This window comes from Penicillium solitum (genome assembly GCF_028829755.1).
Source record: "Penicillium solitum strain IBT 25940 chromosome Unknown utg000003l_segment0_segment0, whole genome shotgun sequence".
NCBI lineage: Eukaryota > Fungi > Ascomycota > Eurotiomycetes > Eurotiales > Aspergillaceae > Penicillium > Penicillium solitum.
Window position 1 is genome coordinate 559,010 of NW_027072123.1, and position 27,903 is coordinate 586,912.

The 27,903-nt window shown below is 47.3% G+C and overlaps 10 protein-coding genes across 10 annotated transcripts; 6 read left to right on the plus strand and 4 right to left on the minus strand.

Moving 5' to 3' along the window:
* Positions 1-719: 719 nt before the first annotated feature.
* On the minus strand, positions 720-2,329 carry N7455_004122 (class I SAM-dependent methyltransferase; the record flags this gene model as incomplete). Its single annotated transcript, XM_040960187.2, has 11 exons — positions 720-801; positions 856-1,284; positions 1,375-1,561; positions 1,629-1,654; positions 1,704-1,744; positions 1,804-1,876; positions 1,929-1,970; positions 2,021-2,050; positions 2,100-2,156; positions 2,206-2,261; positions 2,309-2,329. The coding sequence occupies 11 exons, from the start codon at positions 2,327-2,329 to the stop codon at positions 720-722; spliced, it is 1,044 nt and encodes a 347-aa protein (XP_040809354.1).
* A 1,565-nt stretch (positions 2,330-3,894) lies between these two features.
* On the plus strand, positions 3,895-4,680 carry esdC (GTP-binding protein EsdC; the record flags this gene model as incomplete). The annotated part of the gene is made up of 1 exon (XM_040960183.2): positions 3,895-4,680. One exon carries the CDS (start codon positions 3,895-3,897, stop codon positions 4,678-4,680), a length of 786 nt encoding a protein of 261 aa, XP_040809413.2.
* Positions 4,681-5,648: 968 nt separating this feature from the next.
* N7455_004124 (DNA-directed RNA polymerase II core subunit RPB2) lies at positions 5,649-9,479 on the minus strand (the record flags this gene model as incomplete). The annotated part of the gene is made up of 2 exons (XM_040960144.2): positions 5,649-5,811; positions 5,872-9,479. 2 exons carry the CDS (start codon positions 9,477-9,479, stop codon positions 5,649-5,651), a joined length of 3,771 nt encoding a protein of 1,256 aa, XP_040809423.2.
* Positions 9,480-10,387: 908 nt separating this feature from the next.
* Positions 10,388-12,636, minus strand: N7455_004125 (beta-catenin-like protein 1; the record flags this gene model as incomplete). The annotated part of the gene is made up of 10 exons (XM_040960182.2): positions 10,388-10,510; positions 10,556-10,673; positions 10,722-11,006; positions 11,057-11,571; positions 11,623-11,716; positions 11,770-12,004; positions 12,056-12,162; positions 12,219-12,451; positions 12,506-12,560; positions 12,610-12,636. The coding sequence occupies 10 exons, from the start codon at positions 12,634-12,636 to the stop codon at positions 10,428-10,430; spliced, it is 1,752 nt and encodes a 583-aa protein (XP_040809416.2). The 3' UTR covers positions 10,388-10,427.
* Positions 12,637-12,907: 271 nt separating this feature from the next.
* On the plus strand, positions 12,908-13,523 carry N7455_004126 (uncharacterized protein). Its single transcript, XM_040960192.2, has 3 exons — positions 12,908-13,083; positions 13,153-13,202; positions 13,271-13,523. Exons 1-3 carry the CDS (start codon positions 12,958-12,960, stop codon positions 13,275-13,277), a joined length of 183 nt encoding a protein of 60 aa, XP_040809375.1. The 5' UTR covers positions 12,908-12,957; the 3' UTR covers positions 13,278-13,523.
* A 2,475-nt stretch (positions 13,524-15,998) lies between these two features.
* On the plus strand, positions 15,999-18,425 carry N7455_004127 (transcription factor domain-containing protein; the record flags this gene model as incomplete). Its single annotated transcript, XM_040960131.2, has 2 exons — positions 15,999-16,659; positions 16,710-18,425. The coding sequence occupies exons 1-2, from the start codon at positions 16,084-16,086 to the stop codon at positions 18,423-18,425; spliced, it is 2,292 nt and encodes a 763-aa protein (XP_040809383.2). The 5' UTR covers positions 15,999-16,083.
* Positions 18,426-19,371: 946 nt separating this feature from the next.
* Positions 19,372-19,732, plus strand: N7455_004128 (uncharacterized protein; the record flags this gene model as incomplete). The annotated part of the gene is made up of 2 exons (XM_065604691.1): positions 19,372-19,415; positions 19,588-19,732. 2 exons carry the CDS (start codon positions 19,372-19,374, stop codon positions 19,730-19,732), a joined length of 189 nt encoding a protein of 62 aa, XP_065461591.1.
* Positions 19,733-20,276: 544 nt separating this feature from the next.
* On the plus strand, positions 20,277-21,354 carry N7455_004129 (protein kinase family protein; the record flags this gene model as incomplete). Its single annotated transcript, XM_040960188.2, has 2 exons — positions 20,277-20,297; positions 20,356-21,354. The coding sequence occupies 2 exons, from the start codon at positions 20,277-20,279 to the stop codon at positions 21,352-21,354; spliced, it is 1,020 nt and encodes a 339-aa protein (XP_040809429.2).
* A 236-nt stretch (positions 21,355-21,590) lies between these two features.
* N7455_004130 (nicotinate phosphoribosyltransferase) lies at positions 21,591-23,168 on the minus strand (the record flags this gene model as incomplete). Its single annotated transcript, XM_040960195.2, has 5 exons — positions 21,591-21,811; positions 21,865-22,192; positions 22,253-22,872; positions 22,928-23,011; positions 23,063-23,168. 5 exons carry the CDS (start codon positions 23,166-23,168, stop codon positions 21,591-21,593), a joined length of 1,359 nt encoding a protein of 452 aa, XP_040809412.1.
* A 2,645-nt stretch (positions 23,169-25,813) lies between these two features.
* Positions 25,814-27,699, plus strand: N7455_004131 (uncharacterized protein; the record flags this gene model as incomplete). Its single annotated transcript, XM_065604692.1, has 3 exons — positions 25,814-25,858; positions 26,814-27,066; positions 27,125-27,699. The coding sequence occupies 3 exons, from the start codon at positions 25,814-25,816 to the stop codon at positions 27,697-27,699; spliced, it is 873 nt and encodes a 290-aa protein (XP_065461592.1).
* Positions 27,700-27,903: the final 204 nt, after the last annotated feature.

Here is a 27,903-nt window from a genome sequence, read left to right on the forward strand (position 1 = left end):
GTGCTTGCCTCTGGTTAGTCAGACCTCTCTTTGTCCCCATGGGCTATATAAGGGCTCCACGGTGGTTGGTATATTCATCATCTACAACTATATATCTTGCTATCTTGCTTCCTATATATCTCAGTTCTTCTTCTTGGCCTCTACAGCAACGCAGACCAACCTGCATCGGAATCTTCGCTCCTTTTTCGCACTGGGTCCCGACTAGACCTCCCTGGGCACCGACTGGGCTCTAATTGGGAAGCTTCTTGTTTTTGCTTTCCCCTTTTCTCCATTTCACCAATTACCATTTCATTTTGGAGAACTATTAACAGAACTAGTTGATATCCCCTTTTTGATGCCTGAATCATGTCGTGAGGCATCTAGGATCTGCACAGAAAGCCGCTATCGCCTTATACTCCGGATTAGATACCTTATAGACCACTGGGAGAAAGTGATTTGCAATATGAGTTTGCTGTGTGAAATCCCCGTCAGTCCTACTTGAAAGGATGTCCTCGATGACAAAGTGTCTCTGCCCGAGTCGTTCGATGAACGGGATATCGGGCCTTCTATGCAGGTCGGATGAAGCAAACTCAATCATTGTTCGGTTTGGGTTGACCTGCTGTGATTCTTTTCGTATATCGCGATGTACCTTGGAAAGGGATGATCTGCCGGTCATCTCGACTTTCCAACCTAGTACCTCATATTCTTCAAAACAATTACACTAAGTAAACAAACATAACTCAGACTATCTTAGCATCAACCTCCTCACTCTTCACCTTCCCCTCCTCCTCCGCCGTAGGCTTCCTCCCCCAAACCCTCCTTCTATGTAACGTTAGCTCAACCGCTCCATCAAATAATAAAAAGAAGAAAACTCACGCATACTGCCACATATGAATATGCGGATCCTGCAACTCCTTCCTAACCTTCGCCAACAAAACCAACACCTCCTCCTTCTCCCACGGCATCGGAACCCCAAACTTAGTAAGAAGATACATGCCCCAACCCTCCATACCAGCCGTCCACTGATGATAATGCAACCTCCCTACTTCTTTGAGTATAGGATCACGCGCCCACGGCCCAACAGGCCACCTATACGACTTCTCATGGATATCCACAAAACCGGCCTTTTCCATCGCTGTACGCATCGTGTCCAGCGTATCGAGGGGATGATTCCATTCCTGTCCGGCACGGAATACCGCTTCCGTGAACTGGACCATACTGGAGTCTGGGGACATGCTGGAATCTGAGCAGTGGATTCGGGGGTGGCCTTCTATTTGTTCGATCCAGCCGCCTGGGGTTAGGTTTCTGGTACTTTAGTGTTAGATTGGTATTCAGGAAGCAGTGGGGGTATGGGTGGTGCGTATTGAGTGCTGTGATGAGAATAGATAGACTTACTTGTAACACTGAGCGAATAGACCATCCCATTCAACAGGCGTGAAGGCGCCTATTAGCTGGCGCATGTGGATTAGGTCGAAAGGTTGACGCCAGGTCCATTCCTGGAGGACGTCGTCGACTTCCATGATGCAGTTTGGGGGGAGCCAGTCTCCTGGTGGGGGGAAGAGGTCTACGCCTCTGACAGTTGCTTTGTTTTGGTTAGCTCGCTGTCTATGGGGTATGAAAATATATGTATGGATGCAGCAGGTGCTTACCATTTGGGAACATGTCGGCTACATCGCTGTATTTTGTCAGTTGGTGTTCTTGGGTCGGGGAAGTTGTGCTCTTACATGGCCCAGTTGCCTCGGCCTGTGCCGATATCCAGGATTTGCTTGCATTTGGTCAGTCGGGGCTTTCATGGTTCTTTAGTTTCTGGGTGTGTGTGTATACCTTGGGGTCTTTCAGTGGTGCCTGGTAGAGTGGGTTGCCGGTATCGGCGTCTAGAAGTATACACAGGAGGTGACTGGCTGGGTTAGTGTATGTGTGTGTGTTAGTGTGGCGATATCATAACTCACCCTGCCTCTAAACTCTCAAATTGTTGCTCGTCGGATGGAAACCTGGGGGAATATTAGAAGGCATATAGTTGAGTTGATATTCGGGTACGTACCAAGATGCACCCTCCCTCACAGTCTGATAGCTGATATCTTGTCAATACTCGACCTCGGTAGATTCCAAGGTATGCATACCGTCTTCCATTTTCAAACACTCCCCGGTAGACAGATGATGATAGAGAGGTTGTTTCACTGAAGTCTAGGTTAGAATGATTGATAGTACCGTAGTGCATATACCCACGAAGCAAAGTCACTATCTACATAATTATCACCTCCACGGTCATAGTAAACCGGATCCTATTGATATTAGACCCCCGTCAATTAGATTATAAGTATTCACCTACAATCTCGATTGATATGTCCATCGCTAGAAGTACTCAAAGAAAATAAAAGAAGTGCAATTTCGAAGACAAAGACAAGAACTCCATTATTTAACACGTTGTGTGGATTGAAAAGACAAAAGAACCCATCAAGGATCCAGACGGATACATGACTCTTTTCAGCTTTAGTGCTTTGAGTGTCTCATGGATCGACCAACGGCCTTACAGTTGCCCCCTGGTCGTTAATATATTTTACCCACCTCGACCATTGCAGAAGGATTGAAGGATTGGACCAATCAGACAAATAAGGAAATCCATCGGTCGCAAGTTCTATACTGAAGTATCTTTTTTTTCTTTCTTTTTGTTCTCAAACAGAGGGAAAGAAGATGAAGACAATGGCAGACAGAGTTAATTGCCGAAAAGGCGGAAAAGGAGAAAGTCGGCACTTCATCCACATGGCACAATCACCGTCCTCATCATCCTTGTCATCATCCCTGTTCAATAATCCCGGTCAGCCTGCATCTGATTGAATAGGGCCTAATGCATCTCATCCCGTGTCTTAGTCTCGGTGGATTTTCAATTAGGAAGGACTGGTGACGTCTGTGACTCGGATATTTTAATCTCGGGGAGTACATTAACACACACCAGGATCCTTTGAAATCAAGTCTTTAATGTTGCCAGGTCTCTGTGTTGGCATGAGAGACCACATTACCCGCATATTTCCAGAGCCTATATCTACGAAGATGAGGGGTTGAGACGATCCAACCTCATCCCACATCTCCCGAGGCTCCGATCCCCCCAGGCTTTCTCAACAAAGTCTAGACATGACAACACATACCCCCTCCCACAATTAATGAGGCTGACAACTTCTTCAGACTTCCAATCCTTGAAGTTGCTTGGACAATGACCCTCTCGTACAGCAAACTCTCTCCTCTTCTGGTCCGAGCGCCAGCGTTAAATGCTGGTCAGTCATTGGCCACAGCCAGGAGGGCAGCACATCACAGTGCAACCTGCATTGAACCAACCAACATCGTCAATTACCCGCTCACCTCCAGTACGATGGATTCTGCACTGCTGATCGAATCGACCTGCTTAAAAGAATGCCATAGCCACCTCAAGGCGGATTTCTTCTCTCTTTTTTTTTTCTTCAGCGAGTGTTTGTTGTGTTTTACCTGCCCTATTCGAGTGATCCTGAGCACTGGTTGCCTGGACCTTTTTTTTCTTTCTTTATCTTCTATACTATTCTAATTTTTTTACCCTTTTACTCTCAAACGAGCTGTGCTCTTTGAGATTCTGCCTTGCTACGGATTTCCCTCGAATTTTACAACTATTAACAGTTTTACTTGTCGCCGGTCGACTTGATTTCACTGTTCAACAGATATTTACAACAAACTCAACTTTAATATAATCTCGCTCGATTATTCTTCTTTTCTTTGTCGGACCGGTTCCCCAAAGATCAACAAAGAGTCCAATATTTCCAATCAACTTTGACAACCCAAACTCCGGTAGTTTTAGGTTGTTCTAGCTATATACGATACTCTTGATCTTTTTGCCTCTACGACAAAACCCTTTTTTAAAATTCCAATTTTTGTGTCTACATTTGATTCATCATGGCCGCCGTTCAACTCAAGTTCTCCCTCCGGACCTCGTCCAACGTCAAGACCGTCCACCTGGTCGGTTCATGGGACAACTACCAACGCCAGATCCCGCTCTCCAGCGAAGACAAGCCCGGCGCCTGGGTCGGCAAATTCCGCTTCCAGACCTCAATGCTCCAACTCGGAGGCCGCTACTGGTACTACTACATGATGGACGGGTACCACGTATCGCACGACCCAGCCGTCGAATACACCGTCGAGCCCACCACCGGCCGCAAGCTCAACATCCTCGATGTTCCCGGCGGAAAGCCCACCACCCGATCATCCGCCCCAAAGACCAGCCGCGGTAACATCGCCACCGGCCGCGCCCTGTCCCCCTCGCGCATCCAGCACCCAAAGCCAACAAAGCACTACGCCTCCCGCCAACTCCGCGAAGCAGACTTCGCTCCAACCGTCGACGACCTTACCCGTCGCTTCGCGGGCTCCCGTCTGTCAGATGAGTACTCGTACTCGAACAGCCCACCCAGCTCTGCGGGGTCATCTCTTTCGTCGCGGTCGTCCTCGGGATCGACTTCGCCTTCCTCGCTCTCGTCTATGAGTGAGCCCCCTGTCCACTGCCGCTGCGAACGCTACGGTATCACTCGCAAGGGTGACCGTGTCAAGCTTGACTGTGGTGGTTCGCGCTGTGGATACGTCGAGTCTTCGGATGATAGCTGCTCGGAGTCTGAGTATGAGAGTGATGAGGAGTACAACCGTGCTCGCAATGCTGTTCGTCGTCAGGGTATTGTTGTTCGTCGGTAGATGGGGGTATTATGTGGCGGGTTCTTGGGACCTTGCTAGGTTATTTTGCTCTATTTGTTCTTTCGCTTGACTTGTTCTGGTCTGGTGAGACTTGGTCATTGCGTTTGTTTTGATTTTTGAAAATGATAAAAAAAATACTAAAAACAGCCCGGGCCGTGGGTGGACTGGTTTTCGCGCTGCGGTTGGGCGGGGATGAGGATTATGTGATGAGAGGGGAGGAGAAATAAGGGGAATGGGAAGAAGAGTGCCGAAGAAGAAGAAGAAGAAGAAGAAGAAAAAGAAGAAGAAGCCATCGATTACAATACCCAGGTATTTCGATGTGGACAACATCCACCCTGGATCATCGATTCCAGCCTCGTGGACTCCGACAAGCTTATCTTGAGCTGGTCAAGATCCCGATCTGACTAGCACAAGCCATAAGACGACAAGATCGGTCCTGCGCCTCCTGGATCCAAAGGAGGCCTGACCAAGATGAAAAACGGTATCTCGTCAACCAAAGAACATCCCCCCGATGTCATGAAATTATTTCATGCTTTGGTTTAGGTCTTACTCTGAGATGCCAATGAATAATGAGATATGACCTGCGTTCATGTTTACTGTAGATTGAAGATTCTTGTAATTGTAGTCCCAAGTCCCTGACTAGGTATACCAGAGTCGGGGATCGGGATACCCGAGTAGACTCGAATATGTGTGGCGACAGGACACAAGATGGATGGGTGAAGGTTGCGTGAAGAAAGGGGTATAGGCTATCTGTACTGAACGTGTTGGAGCATCAACTCTACTGACAGGTCTACCTAGGTAGAAGCAGTGGAAAAAACCACAAAAAAGTGTTTCAATTCAAGTATGTAGGGCCGGTTATTGTAATGCGATGGCCAACGATCCTCCGAGACGCCGCGAAACAGGCCAAGCAGATGCGCATTTTTCCAGCAAGATCATTAAAGTACAAATGTGAAGAGAGCAACCGTAAATCAACGCACCGAAACCCCAGAGCGATCGGTGAACATCCGAGCGGCAATGTTCATGGAGGCCAGCTCTTGGAACAACAGCTTGGCGGCGTAGGGGATGTGGACTTGCGAGATACGGTGCTTGTTGTTGCAAAGACGGCATTCGAAAAGGCCCTTCTTCAGTTTCCTATAAAGACGGTTAGTTCTGTGTGCGATGAAAAGCCAACAGAGTAGGGATTAAACTTACGCAACCGGTGTCATCAGGCCGCAGTCGTCGCAAATATGAACACGGAACGGATCAGAAACGTCAAAGAGACGCTCCTTCAGGAAAGCACTAGCACCGTGGGCGATCATACAATCACGTTCCATCTCTCCGAAACGGAGACCACCATCACGGGCACGACCCTCCACAGGCTGGCGAGTCAGAATCTGAGTGGGACCACGAGCACGAGCGTGGATCTTGTCATCCACCATGTGGCGAAGACGCTGGTAGTAGGTGGGACCCAGGAACACCTGCGCCACCATCTTGCGACCAGTGTGGCCGTTAAACATGACCTCGAAACCACGCGACTGGTAGCCGTGCTCACGCAGCAGACGGGAGACGGAGTCGACAGTGACATCAGTGAAAGGAGTAGCATCACCCTCGAATCCACGGAGAGCGGAAACCTTGCTGAGCTGACATTCGATCAAATGGGCAATGGTCATTCGGGACGGAATGGCGTGGGGGTTAATAATCAGATCGGGAACGACACCTTCCCGAGTAAAAGGCATGTCCTCCTGTCGGTAGGTGATACCAATGGTACCCTTCTGACCGTGACGAGAGGCGAACTTGTCACCAATCTGGGGGATCTTGGTGGTACGCATGCGAACCTTGACGAACTTCAGGTCATCGTTACCAGTGGAGATCAACACCTGATCAACGATACCGTTCTCGGTACTACGCAGAGGCGTCGACACATCAATCTTGGTGTGTGCCTTGGTGCGCTGACCGAGCTCCTCCGCATCAGCAGCCAAGGGAGCGGTCTTTCCAATAATAATGTCTTCTCCAGAGACACGCACACCGGGAGCAACGATACCGTCCTCGTCCAGCTTGTCATAAGTACCCTTGCGCATGCCAAGGGTGTCAATCCGCATGGGTTTCTCGAATCTCTCAACAACTTGCAGTCCAACCATCTTCTCAGTATCCGCGTAGGTGCGGTAGAAGAGACTGCGGAACAGACCACGATCAATACTGCTCTGGTTCATGATAACGGAATCTTCCTGGTTGTAACCAGAGTAAGTTGCAATAGCGACAATAGCGTTCTGACCAGCGGGCAACTCTCGGAAACGCAGGAACTCCATGGACCGAGTGGTAGCCAAAGGCTTTTGTGGGTAGTAGAGAATGTTGGCCATAGTCTCCATGCGCTGGGAAAAGTTCGTCAAGAAAACACCCATGGCTTGTTTACCCATGGCAGACTGATAGGTGTTACGCGGCGACTGGTTGTGATCCGGGAAAGGAATAATACTGGCACAAACACCCAAGATCATACTAGGGTGAATTTCGCAGTGCGTCCAGGTGTGGGCACGCTGGCTGAGAATCGACCGAACACGCTTGTTGGGGTCGCTGGTTTCGTCTTCCGGCAGAGCGTAACCGGCCTGAAGCTGGCGAGAGATCTCAAGGTCCTCGGGGGTCATGACAATCATGATGGTTTCCTCTTCTTCGGCGTCGACATACTCAACTGCTCCAGAACGCACCAAGCCATCCCATCCGAAGTATTGTTCACGGCGTTCTTCTGGGCCCAAGTCTGTTGGCAAGTCTTTGTCGGACTCGAGCTTCCGAATGTGGTCTTTGTTAAGGACCAATCCACCCGAGTTCTCACTCTTGGGGTCGTTATCGATAACGAACAGTGGCCGGCAGACACGTCCAGTATCGGTGAAGATTTTGAACTCTCGTTCACGAATGTCACGAATCAAACTGACTTCGTGGGAGATCATGTTTCGTCGACGCAGATTCTGCATCGTAGTAACAAGGTGCGAAGGGTCCCGGTGAATACCCACCCAGACACCATTGACAAACACCTTTGTCGCGTTAGGCGTCACTTGCGGTTCAAACTCCTCGAGGACTTCCATGTTGCGTTGAATCATGAAGTCCACGATGGGCTCGGCAGGTGTACCAACTGTGATGTAACACATCAGTGCCAGGTTCTTGACCAAACCACAAGCTTGACCTTCGGGTGTTTCGGCCGGGCAGACCAGGCCCCAATGAGTATTATGGAGTTGGCGGGGTTTGGCAATCTTTCCATCTCTACCAATGGGTGTGTTGGTTCGGCGCAAGTGAGACAAGGAGGAAGCGAATGTGTAACGACTCAGCACCTGGGACACACCAGCCTTGGCGGAAGCCGCCTTCTTCTGCTCACCCCAGTTACCAGTAGCAAGAGCATATTTCAATCCACCCGTCAATGTGCTAGCCTTAATACCAATGTTGAGATAAATTTCGCGATTGGTCTCAACGCATCGCTGCACATAACGCTGAAGATCTTTTGTGACTCGGGTGAAAAGAGTCCGGAAAAGACTTGCCAAAAGCGGACCAGCCAAATCGAGTCGCTTCTTTCCAAAGTGGTCACGGTCATCGACATCACGGCGACCCAAAGCACACTGAAGAAGTCGGTGGACCATATATCCAAGGAAGAAAGCTTTGCGAGTTTCGCTGCCCTCGCTCTGCGAGATGTGAGGCAGCAATTCTTTCTGCATAATATCCCGGGCGTAGCGCACACGACGATCATGGTTCAGGTTCGACTGTGACGATCCACGCTTGGCAATGAAATCCAGGGCAACTTCACGGTCCTGAATGACAAAGCCCTCCTCAATACACGGCTTCAGCATCTCCAGCATGGGGGTATCGTTGCGGTCATAGCAAATGTGGTTGAGGATATCTTCGTCGGAAACGACGCCCAGCGCACGGAAAACAACGACGATTGGGATATCGGCCTTAACGTATGGAAGCGTTGAGCGAATAGTCGGGCCAAATCCTCCTTTGGCGCTGTCACCCTTGGCAAAAAGCTTCAAAGTAAGCGACGAAAGCATGCGCGAGCCCTTCTCGACCGCACTTCGAATTTCGGCAATGTATGGTGTCGGGCTGGGGGGTGCCTTCTTAAAGACTTGGACGATGTTGCCCGCACTGCGCTCCTGTGCGATCAAAACCTTTTCACTGCCGTTAATGACGAAGTAACCACCAGAGTCGTAGGGACACTCGTTCCAAGCATAAAGTGACGCTTCGTTCAAATCCTTGAGGATACAGTATTTAGATTTCAGCATAATGGGCATCTTTCCAATGAAGACTGTCTCCTCCTTCATCTGCTCCTGGGGCAGCTCCTTCGTTTTCCACTCGAGATATGTGCCTTGAGTCTTTGTATCGGTTTCGCCATCATTATCATCATCGTCGTTGTTGGGCTTGCCGATCCTCTCACGACCTTCCACAATCTTCTTTGTGACGCCGAGGTAAAGTGGGGAAGCGTAAGTGAGGTTTCGCAGACGAGCTTCCTGAGGCAACATGATCGTGGTTGCGCCATCGCCTTCTGTAACGGATGGGCGCGAAAGCATAACAGTGCCAAATTTGAGCTCGTAACGGCGCACAACGATCGGCTCGATTTCGTCTTCGGATGGGGGGAGAGTTTGGTCGAGAACCACCTGGCCTTGCTCCTCCACAAGCTCCTGCATCGTCGAGGAGATGAATTCATCGAACGAGTCTAGCTGCTGAGAGACGAGACCCTTCGAGTCGAAAAAGGACGAAATCACCGTCCAGCAATCCTCGGAGGTGATGCCCTCATCCGCCTCATCGTAAAATTCCTCCTCGTATGTCTCGTCGTAGTCCGCCATGGTTGCGGCGAACTGGGGTTAGATATTGATTAAAATAATGAAGAGAGGAGGAACAGGAAACAAAAAAAGCGCAAGGCGCGTCGGCGTGGGAGCAGCTCCGCGAGAATCGCCCAACGCGCTGCAACGCCCGCCTGTCAGTTTCTGAAAATGGGGGTTGTAAAGAAGTCAAGAAGTCAGAGACAGATGCAAAAGGCAAGGCTGACAAACTGGGGGGGATGAATGAGAGGCTCCCCGACAATATTCCGATGAAGGGACTGATCTCCAGACGTTTGGATGCTTCTCAGCCAGGCGCTAGTCTCGATGGAGTGGGTTGCACGTGATTTTGTCTCACCGCCCTTGCAATATTATGGTCGATGCTGCACGTGATTCCTCCTGACCGCCAAGGAAATATGGCGGAGATCATGACGAGGGAGAGATGAGTATAGAACCATGTATGTTGACAAATTGTATGAATCGTATTGAGCCGTGATTGTCGGAGACGCGCAGCAAGAATTGAGTTCTATGTACCTATACAAGAATGTATATAGCCCACAAACGCATTTTACGCACGTTCCCCGACAACCTTGATCTATAAAACTCCTATGTTGTGAGCACAAACTCATTTTCTCACTATGACAGGGTCCAATTAAAAGCTACTGGATTCCTGTTATGTTTACACTAAACTTCATAGAGTCCTATTTATATATTTCTCTTCGGAATTAAATTCACTTTGGTGCCTACCCTAGAATCTTCCAACTTTCATGCCAGTAGTAATTTCTGGAAGCACCATGCTCAGGGATCTTCATAGATAAGTGACGGGATTGAGGTCTATAAGAGCAAGACATTCAATCCCAACGGCCTACTATATCTTAGTGGTATCTGTATGAATGTTGGCTTCTATGTGTGGACCTTGTGGATGTGATTTGTTGATAACAATGATATTATGATACATTACAATTCCGTCATCATTCAAACAAACTGCAAAAGAGTGCTCAGCATGTCCTTCAAGTCCTTATGGCCCGGTTCATCCTCTCCGAGACCTTCGATTTGTTCTACTCGAGTTAGCTCCGACTATTATAGCGATGTGGGTTACTCACCTTGCAATGTGCCGCGGATTAGGGACAAATCTTCGTCACGGTCCGCAAGAAGTGAGACGATCTTCTTCTTCGCTCCATCATCTTCGGCAATGAGCCATGCCAAAATAACATCAATTGTCTGGAGCAGTTAGCGAACAGCCTTGCCAGCAAAGAAGATAAATCATACCTGCAATGAGAACAGGCCTGCGTCCAACCGCCTCGACAACCATTCGCCAGCCATAAGTTCTTGCTCCTCTTTGTCAAACGTTCTGCGCTCTTTCTCGATGGCTTGTTCGACAGGTGACACGCGCGCGGCATACTCGCGCCGGAGATTGACGAGCTTCTCGATCCTCGCGTAGTCCTTCTCCATAAATTTGGCCAACGTCCGGATGCGAGTAGCAGAACCACCGGGCAGAAGACGGAGAAGGGAGGCAAAGATACCCAAGAAATGTTCAATGGTTTGTCCCTCTTGCTGGATGGATATTAGCACAACGCAATTTGACTATGAGAGACCGAGCTTACCTTTTTCAGGAACATTCCGAAAACTGTCTTCAGGCCAGCTGCCTCGACCAACCTCTCGCAGGCTGGTGCACCTCCCACTCCGCCCAAGGCGTGGTCAAGAACTCTCAAAGCACGCGGCTTGCTGAACTTACCTTCCTTAAGCATGATCAGCGCAAGCTCAACTCCTTCGGCCTCCACGAATTTGTCTTTTCCTGCATCTTCCTCGACAAGACAGATCAAAGCGTCAAAGAGATTCTCCACATATTCTTCCTCGTCAGAGTCCTTGGCTGGGTCCCGTTTCCGGTACGCACTGAGCAGCTGGAGGAGAATATCGATGCCGTCGAGCTCAATGAATTTCGTACGATTCTTTGGGGTAGACTGTAAAAGAATTGCGAGTATTTCTGCGGCATATTGTTTGTTTTGGCTGACGGCTGCTTCCTTTCGCTGAATACGGGACAGGATCCAAGGCAAGATTGCAGCGTCCTGTCCTATTTTCTCCGCATGTGATGTCTGGGAGGCCAGGTTTTCCATTACACCTGTATCTAATTAGCATATCCTCCCATTTTTCATTAAAACGGGATACTCACCTAGAACATAGTATACTCCCGCACGATCTGTCTCAGAACCTTCATCAAGTCGAGAGAGATTTTGAGCGAGCAATTCGATGAGATCGGCCTCCATCTAGTCATAGTTAGCGTTGTCGTTGTTACACATAGTACCATGCCACAACATACCATTGCGTTAACAAGAGCATCCCATTGTTCTTGCTCTGCCTCCACATCCTCGTCTGTCAATTCATTGATTATCTGGACGACATCAATTGCAATATCGGCATTTTCATGCGACAAGAGAGAGGTCAATGATGCGACGCATCCCATCTTGGCAAATTCCTCGTATAGATCAGAATGCTCAGACAGGATCGACAAGCTTTTGATTTCAGTATCCAAGTCGGCCTCGGAAGTCATGAACCTGCAGCATAATTAGCACCTAGTACATACAGCTGTTCTGCCATCCACTTACTTTTGCGGATCACTCTCAAACTTTGCTCGTAGTTCAGCGTTCTTGGAGATCTTCTTCTCGAAATTCAATGCGAAGCGGCGCACCCACGCAGAGTCGAACTTCTCGGGCTAGATGAGGACTGTCAGCACCTGGACAGAAATACCGCGTACCCAAAGTTCCATACCGGAGCCTCGTCTTCCTCTTGCTGGTCAATGTATTCCATTGCCTGAGCTGTCTTCCGCTCCATTCCACCGCCGAAGAAGCGGCCCTCCTCGTCGTCTGGGACTTCATCCTCGAAGTCTGGAGGGAGCTCGGGTCCAGCTTCACCATCGTCAATGTCGTCCTCTACCATGGGCGCTTTCCCCTTTGATCTCACATCCCCACTTGCATCTAATTTTGCTGATTTGTAGACCTCATCTGTTGGTTATCGTCAGGATTTGCGACCAGCACGTTTGCGGGGAAAGGGCGTACTTGGATCTTGGACGGGCTCGAACTTGCGCTTAGCGCTCCCTGTGGCAGATGGTTTCTTTGCGCGTCAGATATGCCTTCGTTAAGTAGACAGACATGGAACTCACTTTAAAGAGCTCATCGACGTTCGTCATGGTTGCTGCGGCTAAAATGCCTGTTAAGTGGACAATGTGAAGACAACCAATCTCTGACGCGCTAGTATATCAAATGAGATTGATTGTGTGAGAGAAACGTTCAAAGCAGCAGTGAGGAAAATATAAATATAAAGGAAAGGCCAGACGACGCTGTCGCATCGTCCTTCACTGCGCGGGCAAAAGCAATACGGTGGCCAATAAGAGCTAAAGACGCAGTGACGCCAAGCGTTCCGAGGCCGCAGATTTCTCGACGACCGATCATCACTCCAACATCAACATCAACATAAGCCCTCTACCTTCGTCTTTCACATCACATACAAAATGGCCCCCAACCAGCGCATCGTTCCCTCCGGCTCTCGCCCCCAGAAGGGCTTCGCCAGCACCCTCTACGACGAGGCCACCAACCCCGAGAACAAGACCATTGTCCGCAGCATCGTCATCTTCGGTGTACGTATTGGCTAATCAACAATTTCAACATCATATTGTGATCCATGAAACTGACGATATCCGTTTTAGGCCGGCATCGCGTTCCTCCACTCCAGCTTCGGAGAGTTCCTCCTTCCTCCGTAAGTCGAGCCAACCCGACACGTTTGCATCGAGATCAGCCGAACGAACATCATCTAACTTCACGCAGTATGTAAAATCTTCACGCCTTTTATACCTCCGGTGACACGACTCGGACTCCATCTTTTGAAACTGTGGAAACATATCGGCGTCGGTCAAAGGAAAACATGATGCGTGGGCATCTTTCGCTCGGTAGTTTTTCGATTGGATAATGTGTACAATATTTTATTGGCAGGGCATGTACTATCCGACATGCTGTGTCTTGTTTTGAGATTCATGAATATCAGGAATTTTGCTATTTGCCGGATGTCCGGCTATGGTACAATCCAATCCTTGGTCTATGATAATTACGACCTGGTCCCTAGAGATTTGGAAGAGGCGGAAATAGGTATCTGGGCTACCGCGCTTGGTGACAATAGAGTCCACTTCTTCTATATTCCTCGATAGTATGAATATCGATCATCAGAGGGCAACATGAACGGACGGCCGTTAGTGACTGCAACAAGTAGAGATAAATGTGTACATTTCTTGTCTAGAATATTGAATCCATGTGAGGCGCCATTTAATACCTAAGGTAAAACAAGAGAGTTAAAGCAATCTTAAATTCATGTTTGAAATAGAGAGCGATATTACTTGACATAATTATCTTGGCAACGCACTATAGTGACCTCTATATTCAATCAGGGTACCACAGATCTAGCAGGACCTTCTTGCTCCTCATCCATTCTCCAATCCAAGATGGTGCTGAAGAGATATGCATTCGCATTAGGTACGTAGAGCTACTACCCAATAAAAATCCATGACATTCACCTTTTCCCTCTTGTCACTCTTAACACCGATGCAAATTATACGAACATTAACCCAAAATATTCACGCACCCACCATTACAGCTTCGATAAGTACTTCAAACATGACCATTTCCGTCCCATCTAGCGCATCGTCCCAGTCGACACAATCAGGGCACTAGGTGGAAAAACATAGATATTGCATTTCATTGGACTAAAATGATTCCGATAGTAGAACAATTTGATTAAACCAGATGAGTACATCCCCTTGGTGTCAGTTATTTTTCGATCTTTCTCTCGGGTAGAGCCCATTTGAGCGCGAAAATCATAGCTGCTCTCTTCAAATTCAGCGCTTCTCTTTGGCAATCTCCTCCCTTCTAGCGTAGAAGGGTATTCTACCCATGACTGAGCAAGTGCCAGAAGAATCCTAAAGATATAACTAAGAAGCCGATACAATTAAAGGGTAAAGGCTACGTGGATGCTCCAAATATGGATGGGATATAGAACCAATGTATATCCAAGCACTTATGGATGCTCGTGCCACTTTACATAAGCGACTAAAAGGCCTTAAACGGCCTTTTCGCCTGCACAACCGTTCAACATAGAATCCGGGCCTCTCTATTTACATAATCTCGATATAACTTGTATTTTGAAAATCGGAGGATGAAGCACTTTTACAAATGGATAGTCTGAGCCATTAGAAAGTGTTTCATGTTTCACCAATACATAAACGGTATTGTGGGTACCGACTGCTCCTTCGGAAGTCAGTGCATAGCCGTGCCAAGCGCTTAACACACCTGCCGAATGTTGGGGCGCCCCAGAGGATGTAATATTTTCACCAGATGCAATATCTAGAAACCAGGTACCTTTTGTATGAAGTACCCATACAAAAGGTACTTAGGAGCCCCGTAGGTATAACACCCTTTTTCTCGGCCGTCGAACTAGTCAGGGAAGATGTAAGAAGATATATATGGTGTGAACCTTAGTAAGGAATGTTAAGTATACTAAAACAAAGAAATTATCTAAGTATCTAACCATTAGTTAGCTATATACTCTAGTTATAACGTATTTCACTACCGAGCCGGCCATACCACCGAGCCGGCCACCCCAAAAACACATAGTAAAGTACAACTTGATATCTCAACAACCGTGGTCTATAGGGACTTTTCCTTATAGCATAGTGCTTTATAGGTAATACCTAGCATACCTAGGGAATTTAAGGAAATTTAATATCTTTATGACAGCGATACATATATTTCTAGATTCTAATCACGTAATTTTCGGTAATTTTTGAAATGGTAGTAAGGGAGTACTCTACCCTCTTTAAAATTGATATATATTGCTAACAGGTCTTATCAATAACTATCGGCAAAAAGGGAGATAAAATCAATATATGGTTGTTGAGGTATAAATGTGGAATATATCGCATTTACTATGGTGTTTTCGGGTGTCCAGCTCGGGGGTTTGTCCAGCTCGGTAGTGAGATACGTTAGTTATAGTGTTATTTCTAAATAATTATTCTTCTTCCATATTAGATATTAAGAATTAATACTACCATTATGCTAATTAAGCTATACTGGCACTATATATTCGTATACTTTCTATTACTTTAGCTAGTTCGAGGGCTGAGAAAAAGTGTGTTATACCTACGGGGTTCCTAAGTACCTTTTGTATAGGAAAGTCATACAAAAGGTACCTGATTTCTGGATATTGCATCTGGTGAAAATATTGCATCCTCTGGTACTTTACGTACAGTGACACGTAAGATGATCAAGATACATGTAACTATATACCTAACTATGTAAATTATCATCCACTTTTTTTATATCAACTTTGGAAATGTTATAAATCCGGCCAATTAAATTTTACCAATCTCAGTCTCTAATGGAACCTGTGGACAAGATGAAGGGTGACAAACCAAATTTGGGAAAGGCGGCGATCTCCCCAGCCAAGGCCCCGCAGAACGCCCCCACATTTCCCCGGTTCCGAACACCGCCTTCTTGCAGTTGCAGAACGGCTTCTGTGCTGACGTCTCTGTGTAACGAAATCGCATACTTTTACTCCCAATCAGGGCCAAATGATACATACCTGAGAGCTTATGTCTTCCACCCCCGGTCTTAAGCGCAAGTTGGCAGAATCTCGCCAGGAGCCGACAGCTAAGCGCCACCATCTTCATGGATACGATCCGCAGTCCCCATGGCTACACGGGTCACCTACCGGGATATGGCGGACACGTGGGAATCCCGATGTACAACATGCGATGCCTCTATCAAATATGGTGTCTGCCGTTCAAGATCTGATAGACCCGGATTTTGATCCACTGACGGCGATGCTGGACGACGAGCCCCGGTTTTTAAAACCCCTACCAGCCCGCATCGCCCCGGAGGACTTGGAATTCTTGCGATTTCGTGGTGCTCTCTCACTTCCAGAGAGTGGATTGAGGGATGAGCTTCTGCGCTGCTACATCCAATGGGTGCACAGTTTCATGCCAGTTTTGAATTTGCAAGAGTTCTTACGATGTGTGGCTGAAAATGATCCGGAGGGAAATGTTAGCATCTTACTCTTCCAGGCGGTCATGTTTGTTGGTACGGCTTTTGTCGACCTCAAGCATCTGCAAGATGCCGGATATTCAACCCGGAAAAGTGCGCGTAATGCGTTCTTTACTCGATTAAGGGTTGGTTTTTCCTCAAGCGGCTGCGATATTATTTAACTAATAATCGATAGCTACTATATTCCCTCGACTGCGAAGAGGATCGCATTGAGATTCTCCAAACACTGCTATTGATGACCTACTGGTCCGATTCGGAGAACAGTCCACAGCGAGATATTTGGGATTGGATTGGGGTCTGCAACACACAAGCACAATCGATCGGTTTAAACAAAGACCCTGCATCGGGTGAAATTGATATAAAGACTCGAAGGCTCCGTTCCCGGCTCTGGTGGTGTCTGTACTCTCGAGATCGGTTGATCGCCATGGGTATGCGGCGCCCGCTTCAGGTTAACGATGGAACGAGCAGTGTCCCCATGCTCAAGCTGGACGATTTTGATTTTGAACCTTTCTCTCCATATGTGGTTTCCAAGTTCTATTGCCGCCAACTCCAAGATGTGTCACATCAAAAACGCCTCGCCACCATGTTCATCGAGAAAGTGAAGCTCTGTCAATGTATTGGTAGGGTATTGTTTGCACAATATACACCATCTCAACGCCAATTTGGAGCCACAGACCGAACTACGGTCACACTTATCCCTCGACAGGCTTCCGATTCTGAGTTTGCGCGATGCGGCCAGAAACTCGACTCGTGGCTTAGCGCGCTCCCTAAAGATGCACAATTCATTCCGAAGTCAGGCAATAATTTCCATGATGGTGAGGATGTGCTGCTGCTTCACGGAGCGATGTTACGCATGCTCTACCATGCTACTAGCAGCGCACTTCACCGGCCATGGACGAGTGCTTCAAAAGATCAATCCAAATTGCGGACGGACTGGCGCAATGCTGCCCGCGCGAAAATGAACGACGCTGCTGCGGGGATCACACATATCATCCAAGGCTTGAATCATCTCAACCTGACCAGGTTCCTGCCGCAGTCTGGCGTGACTGTGATTCTACCTGCCGCTGTGGCGCATTTAACCAACACTATGTCCGATGACCCCGCTGTCCGCGAAACCAGTGTGGACAATTTCCATCGTTGTATCCGAGTTCTTCATTGTCTTAAGGATATTTATCCAGCCGCCGGTGAAGAGTTTGCCAACATCGAGGCCGCTATCAAGATGCAGGCAGGTGCCTCCAGTACATTCTTCCAAGTCATGGAATACAACCTCGACGCTCCTGCCACATCTTTGGCGACTAGGAAACCAAGCAATGCCAACTCCATCTCCCAAGCCCAACCACATCCACCTGTTAGTGTAACTGAGACTCCCAGGCCACAAGCACGAACCTCATCTACGCAAGAAAACATGCATCAAAGAACTCCCAGTGTGGCAAGCACACATGAACCTGCGCCACCTTTATTCCCCAATGATTTCGACCAATATATGGACCTCGGTATCATAGACAACAATCCTTTCAACTTTCTCTCCATCGACATCGACTCCTTCCCCGACATTCAAACCCCTCCCAATCCAACAAAACTCAATAACCAAGATAAACCCTATATATCACCACCTCCCCAAGACCCAGACACCATTGATTGGGCAGAAGAGCTGTTCCAAGACACCGACTTGAATCAGTACAGTAATACAGAAGCCTTCCCCAAGCCCGAAAAGACACCTCCACTAGATCATGATCAAACCCACCACGATCCCTTCTCTTTTACTTTGAAGGATACAGATGACATTCGCTCCGTTCATTCTCGTCATCAATCAATGAATGATGCAAGGCCCGAAATCACTGGCGATCTGGATCGGGATTTGGGGTTCCAGTCTGAGGATGACATGTTCTAGTGTATAAGTATAAAAAACTGACATTTGACTGTTGTCGTGTCTCGATTCATGATCCGTTGGTCTGAGATATTTGATGAAAGGGCTGGTTCTTTATGGAAGAAGATGGAAGTAGATAGCAATGGGTCTACCTTTGCATGTATGCATTAAACTAAAGAAAATGGCCTACGAGGCGTACATTCAAGCAAAGCAAACACGCATTGCGTAATTTCGTGATCGTATTCTTTGTGAATCACATGCCTAGGCCTGAGTGACTATATTTGTCCACCTGCCCAGGTGGGCATATAAGCCATCATTCTCCGTCTCTGAACCACCTCCCAGATTTATAAATCCTTCAAGTCGGCCATTTCCCATCTATTATAATATCTCGACTTGATACCCATCATCCATGGATATTGCCCCTCACAGGAGTAATACTGGCCCCTTCCGACCTTGGAAATCTTCTGGGACAGATAAAATCTTAGGCGCCCCTCAGATCCCCTTGAAATCAACCTCTTCTTATCAAAAGTTAACTCTGTTCATCCAATCCCATCCCTTCCATTATGGAGAATCAAGAGCCAAGTAAATAGCTTAGCGCTGGGCATCAAAGTCTCTTGGAGCACACTTACAGGTCTAACAAGATCCAGTCACACCTCAGACACCTCAGCGTCTCTTAAGGGATACCCAGCGCGTCCCCTAAAATGCCTTTTTGACACCATGACCTGGATGGCTGTGGCCGACCTTTTCAAGTTGATATAATTCAAGGATGTTCTGAAGAATGCGTTGGATGCTGGACCCCAGGGATACAGCTACTTTGGGCAGCTCAAGCAGCGCGAACACTGTGCAGAATGTGCGCGTGGTGTGGTGAGAGTGGAAGAAGATGTTTATCTGAGCCAAGCAGAGTTTGGAGTCGTCACGTCTTGTTCTTGGTTGTTTGTTGAGGCTGCAAGCCTCTTAACATGACTTTGCTATGCATGATATGACCCCCTTGAGCACCGAGTGGGTTCCAGTCAGGTAAGTTTCTTGTTTTTGTTTTTTCTTTTCTCCATTTCCCCAATTACAATTTCATTTTGGAGAAGTATTGACAAGGCTAGTTGATATCCTCGGCTTCTTCAAAACCAGAATCATGGTGTGAAGCATCTAGGATCGGTATAAAAAGTCTTTCTCGCCTTGCATTCCGGATTAGACATGTTGTGGACCACTGGGAGAAAGTGATTCGTAGTATAAGTTTGCCGTGTGAAATCCCCATCTGTGCTGCTCAGAAGGATGCCCCCGGCAACAAAATGTCTCTACCAGAGTTGTTCAAAGAGCGTGACACTGTCAACGGCTAGACATGGTGCATGGATTGACAAGATCAAAGTGGAGAAGCGGTGTCTGGCTGGCTTCCTGGATGCATTTCTATAATCAAAGGGATTTTGATAGGCTGATTTCTTTTATACAACTTTTATACAACTATAGTTACCATGAGTTATGTTTACTGAAGTCCAAGCTTGTCAGGAAGGTGTCTCCGGAGTCTACTATGATCTGGTAGCCACTGAACAGAAGCTATCAAAAGCATTGCACAAAATGAAGACTGTTTAGCCATTCCAATTCAGATGATTAACTACGTGGTAAATATTCCCAATTCCTCATATTTAGATAGAATGTTGTGGCTTCCCAAGCCCTCCAGGGCGAGAATAACCGCTTAGTCGTTGTCGTGTACTCTCCACTGTGCCCTCAAACTCAGCATCAAGATCTTTTGTTACTCTCTTCACGCGCGTAGAGTATATTTACCTGTCTCTTCTCTCTATTTCCAATCATGCTCCGCTTCCCCATCTACTCAGTGCTTGCATTGAGCCATAATCATCGTTTACTGTGACACGGAATCTATGCACGATGAATATCACTAGCCAGGCCGTGAGTACCAACATACACATCCCCTAACCACGAACACAACTAACCTACATCCCAACAGCTCCCTGTGTCCGGGTATGTGCTCCGCCAAGTCCGCCGACACAGCTACGAAGATCCAAACGAACGCATCCCCCCGGGTGTGGAAGAAGTGATCTCACGTGGCTCCTGCCATGTCGGACGACTAAACGACAAATCAGTCCTGAAGTACGCCTCCGACTTCAACGATCCCAACTATCTGATGAGCATCAAGGTCGAGTACCGCATTCTACAAATCCTCGGTCCTCACCCCCGAATCGTCGAATCCAAGGGTCTCGCCGAAGATGGTCTCATCCTGAAATACTACCCCAACGGCACGCTCCGCAACTACCTCAAGAACCACCCATACGAGTCACTCGAGCGCCGCATCGACTGGTGCGAGCAGATCGTCGATACTGTGTGCTTCGTGCACTCCAAGCGCGTCATCCACTGCGATATCTGTGTGCACAATATCCTCCTCGACGACAATTTCGATATCGTCCTCGCGGACTTCCAGGGTCTGGTCATCTCGCGCGAGACCGGCTTGACCATGCTTGATGGATTGACCCGTGAGTGCGCTAAGTCGTACATGCCGAGGGAGAATCTTTGGTCTGCGAGTTATCAGACTGATCTCTTCGCTCTCGGATCGGCTCTCTATCATCTTATTAATGGCCATGAGGTTTTCCCTGAGTTGGACAACTTTGACGATGAGAAGATCATCAGTGCTCGCTTTGCCAATGGGGAGTATCCGAAGAATGATTATGTCGGTGGTCATATCGTGGAGAAGTGTTGGCGAGGGGAGTATGCATCTGCTGTTGAAGTTTCGATTGATATCGCTGAGATTCAGAGTGCTGTCAAGTTTGTTGATGAGGCGTTGAAGCAGCTGGATGTGGATGCGCCGATTGAAAATGAGGGCGAGTACGGAGAGTACGAAGAAGAGATCGAAGGGGAGGAGGGCGAAGAGTATGAAGATGAAGAGGACGGAGACTACGAGGATGACGAGGACGGAGAATACGAAGACGATGAGGACGTCGAGGTGTTGTAAGCCTTGAGTGCGCATGACTCAGATGTACATCACTGCGAAGTCTCATTCCAGAAGGATGGGATTGAGATGTCTTCAAGGATATCGTGTATTCTTATTCTCTATGGAGTTGGCACATTATGTCTAGCGAAAATCAATAACAGCCTCCCCAATATCAATATGATCATGACTCATGCTCAGCAAATGTTTAGCAAATATTCTATGACTCAGTGGGTAATAGTATGGCAAGGGTAGACAGTCTATGCCTGCTTCGTCCAGCGGCGACTCTCATCACCTTCTTCCCACTCGTGCTCGACGTAGCCCAGCTTCTTCTTGACTTCCTGGACCTTGGCAGAATCGCCCATGTTTTTGCCCAAGTTGTCGCTGAGCTTGACAGCGGGACTGCCGTTCGCGGTGGCGATCTTGATAACAATGTTGAGGGGCTTGGATTTCTTTCCGGTTGATTTGGTAATAAAATCATCTGGGGATTTGTTAGTGTGTTGCTTGCTGCAGGATTACGAAACTCAAACTTACTGGTGAAGAATGTTCCCACACCAAAGGTAGGTTTAAAGCCTGCCTTTTCGGCAATTGCTTTGTATTCCAGGCAGTGCTCAATATCCAGTGAATCTGAGAATACCACGGCCTTGGTGTCGGTAATACCCTGGCTATCGTAGAAGTCCCGGACCCGCTTGACAAAGAACGCTGGGTCACCTGAATCTTGGCGGACACCGGCGAAGCTCTGAGCGTAGGTTTTTGTGCTCGGATTAATGTCACCCTTTTGGTTTGGGGCTGAAATAGGCTTGCTGAACGCATCGAGGAAAGCCGGCGTGCCAAAGGTGTCAGTGAGAGCGATTCCAAGAACCTGTGTTTTTCTAGTTAGTCTGTGACATTTCTGAATATTAAGAATTTGAAAATTGCATACCCCTTCCCCGAAACAGTCAAGCCAGTAACTCAATGCCAACTCGTTGGCCTTCTGGTAGTCGTCCGTGATAGCCGCAATGGTCATGTACCATTCGTGTGCCACGGTGCCGACGGCACCCTTATTGTATTTCATAGCAAAGTGCACATTGCTAGTTCCGGCCATAACACCAGGCCAGCCCTGCTTCTTTCCCTCCTCTGCGGCACGGCAGAGTCCCTGCATAACCAGGTCCTGGGTATGGTAGTCACGGCGACGGCGCGAGCCGAATTCAGAGAACACACAGCCGTTCTGGAGCAAAGTGCAACCCTTCTGGTATGCCTTTTCTTCCTGATTTTCGTAGTCCCAGTCCTTGTCGGTGAACATGAAATATGCCTGACTGGTCAGTGCCAGCAGCGGAATTTCATACAAGATGGTGTCGAGCCAGAGACCCTCGATGATGTACTCCACGTTGCCTTGATCGTCATCACTGCCTGTATCTTGTTCCGGAACGAACTTGATCTTGATTTGCTCGGAGGGTCTGAGGTGGAAGGTCTCTAGGAAGGTGAGGTACTCGTCATTGAGGTAGGGGCACTTTTGGCGGAGCCATTCACGCTCTTCGGCAGTGACACGGATCACGGCCAGCTCTAGACGCGCATTAGTTAGAAGCTGTAGGATTGCGACAATAAGGGATATCCTTACTGTCCATCTGCTCCAAAAGCCATTTGTATGCCCCGCGTCGCAGTTTCATGTGCGGGGTCCGATTCGTGTAGCCGTAGGTCACGTCTGCGCCCAGATCAGCCCCAGATCCCCCATTCCTCGGTTAGAGCTACTCACAAACATCTGGGAAGTATTTGAGGACCGCGCATTGCATCGTCAGCTTGTACAGATCTGTGTCTAGCAGGGATGTGACGCCCTGTGGCGGGGACGCGTCTTTGCCCATCTTGTTGCTTAACCGGGGGTTCCGGTCTATCAGTAGTAGATCAATGGAGAGGTGTAGATCGCGACAAGTTGCAGGGCAAGTTGGAGAGCTAAATAGGCGAAAATAGCCGGATTGTTGTAGTTTCTTTTCTTTTTTTCCTTTAGTTGCGCAATCAATTTACAGCGGGGAAACGCGCCGATAACCGTGACTAAGCATTCACCTACACCCGTCCCGCGTGTAGGTGAGCCAATACCTATTAACAAACCAATACCTATTGACAAAAGATTCAACCTTCAATTTTTAACCTTACTTTTTACCACCAAAACAATGCCAATTTCCTCCGAAAAAGAAGAGATCCTTCTCTCAAATGCCCTCGAAGCCTATAAATCAGGACAATTTAATAGTATTCAGGCCGCAGCTTCTCATTTTGGCGTCTCAAAGTGGAAGCTTCGGAACCGGAAGGACGGCAGGACAAATGGAAAAGGCCGTATAGCCACCAAAAAAGCCCTGAATTCCTCGCAAGAAGCCTCTCTTATTCGCTGGATCGAGCTACTCAATTCAGTATATACACCACCGACTGCTTTAGATATTGAGGGCGCTGCAAACCGCATTTTACAGCACTGCGGTTCCGACCGGCAGGTCAGTAAAATGTACGGCTACCAATTCGTCGCGCGCCTACCATCACATATCACTCTCCGTACACAAAAGCCTATGGAAAAAGCGAGAATCGAGGCCGAATTACACGGTGAATTAGTTCATTGGTATAAGGTCTTTGGCCAATTCCTTAAAAAGAACAAAATCCAGGCCCACGAACTATATAACTGGGATGAAACTGGCTTTCAGCTAGGCGTTGGAACTAAGGAAAACGTGGCTTCTACCCGCGAACATGAGACTATTGCGACCGGTGGAATAGACTAGAATATCACTGGTATTGAGTGTATTTCGGCCGATGGCTGGGTTATACATCCATGGTTTTTAATACGTGGTTCTGAATAAATGGAAGATTAGTACGACAACGATAATGACCCTTCGAATTACCGGGTTATTAAACCAACTACAAAAGGCTGGACGGACGATAAAACTGCTATTCAATGGCTATTGGATTTCCATTATACCACCAAAAAGCGAGTTACTAAAGGCAGACCTAGGGTATTGGTTATGGATAACCATAGTTCTTATGGAACCCCGGAGTTCGAATATATCTGCTAAAGCTTAAACATTATACCTTAGTAGTTTATACCAAAATTGATATATCGATACCAACCTCTTGATGGTAAGCCATTCTCGGTCCTTAAACAGAAGTTCCGAAAGAAGAATAACGAGATCGTACGATAGGGTGGAGATGTTGACGATAAACGGCACTTTCTTCAGATGATTAAGACAGTTCGTAAGGACACATTTAAAGCACGAACTGTTAAATCATTATTCTATGATACTGGCATTTGGCCTTAGAATCCACATATTGTCTGTGATTAGATTGATCCTAGCTAGGAAGATGAACCAATGATTGAGATCTATGGTCATACACCTTCGCCGGACCCAGGGATAGAAATTCCTAGTTCAGTTACCAATTCGCCGCCTAATTCGGATCAAAGGTTCTCAAAAATTGAGAATAAGCTTCAAGCGATATTTGAAAACGACGAACCAGACCTTCCGAAGGTTCAAAAGCATATAAACCGTGCGATTCGTGGCGGTAAGCAGGCTATCTAAGACCTAGCCCTTACAAAACAGACGATCAAAAAGATGCAAAGCCACAAAATTCCTATTAAAAAGTCAAAGCGTATTATAAAGGGTGCTTCTAAGTCTCCGTTATCGTCAATTGCAGGCAATTCGAGGGTTTATCGGCGCTGTACGAAGGAATCCAGATTGGACATTCAGCGTGAGAGTGCGGACGCAAGGATTAGAGACTACTGGCTTCGCGCCAACCAAGCTCTTAAGGAAAAAGAAGAGGCATCAGGAGGTAGAGATTACCTCGATGTTGACGATGAGCTATTTAAATATGTAAATACAGATGATATGGTGGCTGAAAAATAGGTCTGAAATTGAAAGGTTGAATTTTTTGTCAATAGGTATTGGTTTGTTAATAGGTATTGGCTCACCTACACGCGGGACGGGTGTAGGTGAATGCTTAGTCACGGTTATGCCGATAGCTGTTTGTCCTGTTTGCACCTTTTCTACATCCTCGCTATGTACTTATTCCTGTTCACTATCTTTATTTTATCTTGCTTTTTCTTTTTCTTTTAATGAGCTTGTCCTGATTGCTGTGCTCATTTTATGTAAGCTTTCAAATCAAAGGCTATGTTCCTATCTCCCGCAATATCTATTTGTACAGGGCATTGGCCCCCACCAACGGCATTTACCACTTGCTCGGCTATAACGTGCATGTTCGGAGATATGCACGAGTAAAGCCGGAAAGGTACGTTAATTGACTACGCGTCACTTAGTTTTCTCGGAGATGACTCACTCCATTCAATGTAGGTATCAACTCCCTCGCAGTTAAGTAGAGCAATATCTATGAGGACGTTGAAGAGGCGCCTATTCGTTGGCATCAGGATAGTTCGAATCTAGTTTTTTATTATTTAGAAGGGCATATGTGATAGGAAGTTTCCTTTCTGCGCCGCATTATAAAGACCTGTTCTGTCATTTAGCCTGTTGCATTAGCATCCATGTCATCCTCTATGGGGCTTCACAAGGCCACAGCTGGATGGGTCGTATGTGCAGCTAAGTAAAGTAGTGTTGCTCCATTATCATTAATTTATTAATATACACACAATCAGAGGCTAAAAGAAGCTTCATGATTGTGTTGTGGTCATATTCTGCTACGGTATGCAAGGAAGTGCGCTGTAAATATCTTTATAGATGAGCAACTATTGAAGTACTCCGTCGTGGCCCTTTTTCGTAGCTTAATCTATTAGGCTGTATCCATCTGTATTTCTCAGATTAGGATTTGCCTTATTGGCAATCATTAACAAGACAATGTCCATGAGGTCCGTCTTTACAGTCCGGTGGATCTGATTGAGGATGCGTTTGATCCTTATCCGTGCTTTGACTAGAAGTAATAGTTATTAATCCAAAATACAACGCACTCGATTTCCTGTGTAATTTCTTGCGTGGTAGCACAGAAGGATCAATCGCAAGTTAGTTCGAAGTCCATTTGACTTACTTACATATATGTAGACAATCTACATAACCACCTGGGCAGCTCCAAAGCTTATCTCAACTGGTAGACATCGACTATGTGGGTCTCGGGGTACTCGGCCTCTCTCGCATTCGGGCCCAACTCCAAAATGGTATTAGGTCTTACGAAAGGCAGGGGTATATAAACGAATAACCCCTCCTTGCTCCGTTCCTCCTGTCCTTTTTCCCAAATTAAGCGTCAAAATGGCAACCGACCCTTATCTGCATCTGGTGGAAGTGCTTTCGATGTTTGACAACGCTGATAAATATCAACCGTTCAAAGTGATCAATACGACTTACAAAAGCTTTGACGAGGGTTGTTCTCACATCAATGCCGATATTCTCATCCCTCGGACCATATTATCGAAGCAAGAACTTTCGGAATGTCCGGTCATGATACTGATCCATGGCGGATTTTTGGTATGAGTTACATTTGCGCTGAGCAGACTACGCTACGATCCTTCGGTCGAGAATTAACCCAACCTACAGGTCACCGGTTCTAGTCGGTACCCTGTTTGGTTCGCCAATTGGACATTAGACTATGCCATATCAACAGGGGCAATTATTGTGGCTCCAGATTACCGTTTGCTGCCCGAAGTATCCGGAAACGATATATTGGAAGATATGGATGATTTTTGGCATTGGGTACACAGTCCGCAATTTGCTGAAACAATCAAAGATGCTAGCGACGGTCTTGTTATTCCAGACCTTGACAGGCTCCTCGTTGTTGGGGAAAGCGCTGGTAAGTCTTCCGTGGTAGTATTTAATATGGCGAACAAGGGATCTAACTCGAGTATCAGGCGGCTATCTGACTATGCAACTAGCACTCAGTTACCCATCGGAAATTCGTGCTATCATTGCAGCCTACCCAGTTCTCGATGTGAAATCAAAGTTCTACACAGAGGCATATTCCAAACCTATTCTTGGAGTGCCCAACTTTCCGAATGAGATTATTGAAGAACACATTTCAGCCACGCGAGCCGCGCCCTCGCCCACTGTGGTTACTGCTGCAAATCCCCCAGATCGTCTCAAGCTGGCATTCTCGATATTTCAAAATGGTCGATTACTAGAGTTCCTCGGGTCGGAAGGCAATCTCTTCCCGATGAACAGGGTTGAGAATCTCGCTGCTGCTGGAAATCTGAAACTGCCTCCAACTTTCATTTTCCATGGAAAACAGGATTCAGCCGTGCCATTTGAAGGCTCTCAGCGGTTCTCCGATTTAGTGCGAGAAAAAGCGCCCGGTGCAATTATTGATCTTCACGGCCAAGATGGTGATCATGGGTTTGACTTTGCGACAACGTTGGAGACGGATTGGTTGAAAGACGGATTAGAAACGATCTCAAAGGCTTGGCTTAGCTGCACAGTGGTGCGCTAGACTGCAGCAATTCTATGTTCTAGTAGAGTAAGAAGTCAATATAATTTGCTAGAACAACCGCACGTGTTGAAATCTGACTTTGTTCACTACATTCCCTAGGATAGCGGCTACAACTTTCAGACGATCTGCAAAACAAAAGGGCAAACCATTGCTCCTAGAAATCCATTGCAAAAATAAAAAAAGAAATTGTTGTGCATCATCCGT

Bases quoted from the DNA above. Each gene is read 5' to 3' on its own strand.
- N7455_004126 (XM_040960192.2), top strand. From the start codon at position 12,958: ATGGCCCCCAACCAGCGCATCGTTCCCTCCGGCTCTCGCCCCCAGAAG. The intron at 13,084-13,152 runs GTACGTATTGGC...TATCCGTTTTAG, and splicing joins GCAGCATCGTCATCTTCGGT to GCCGGCATCGCGTTCCTCCA.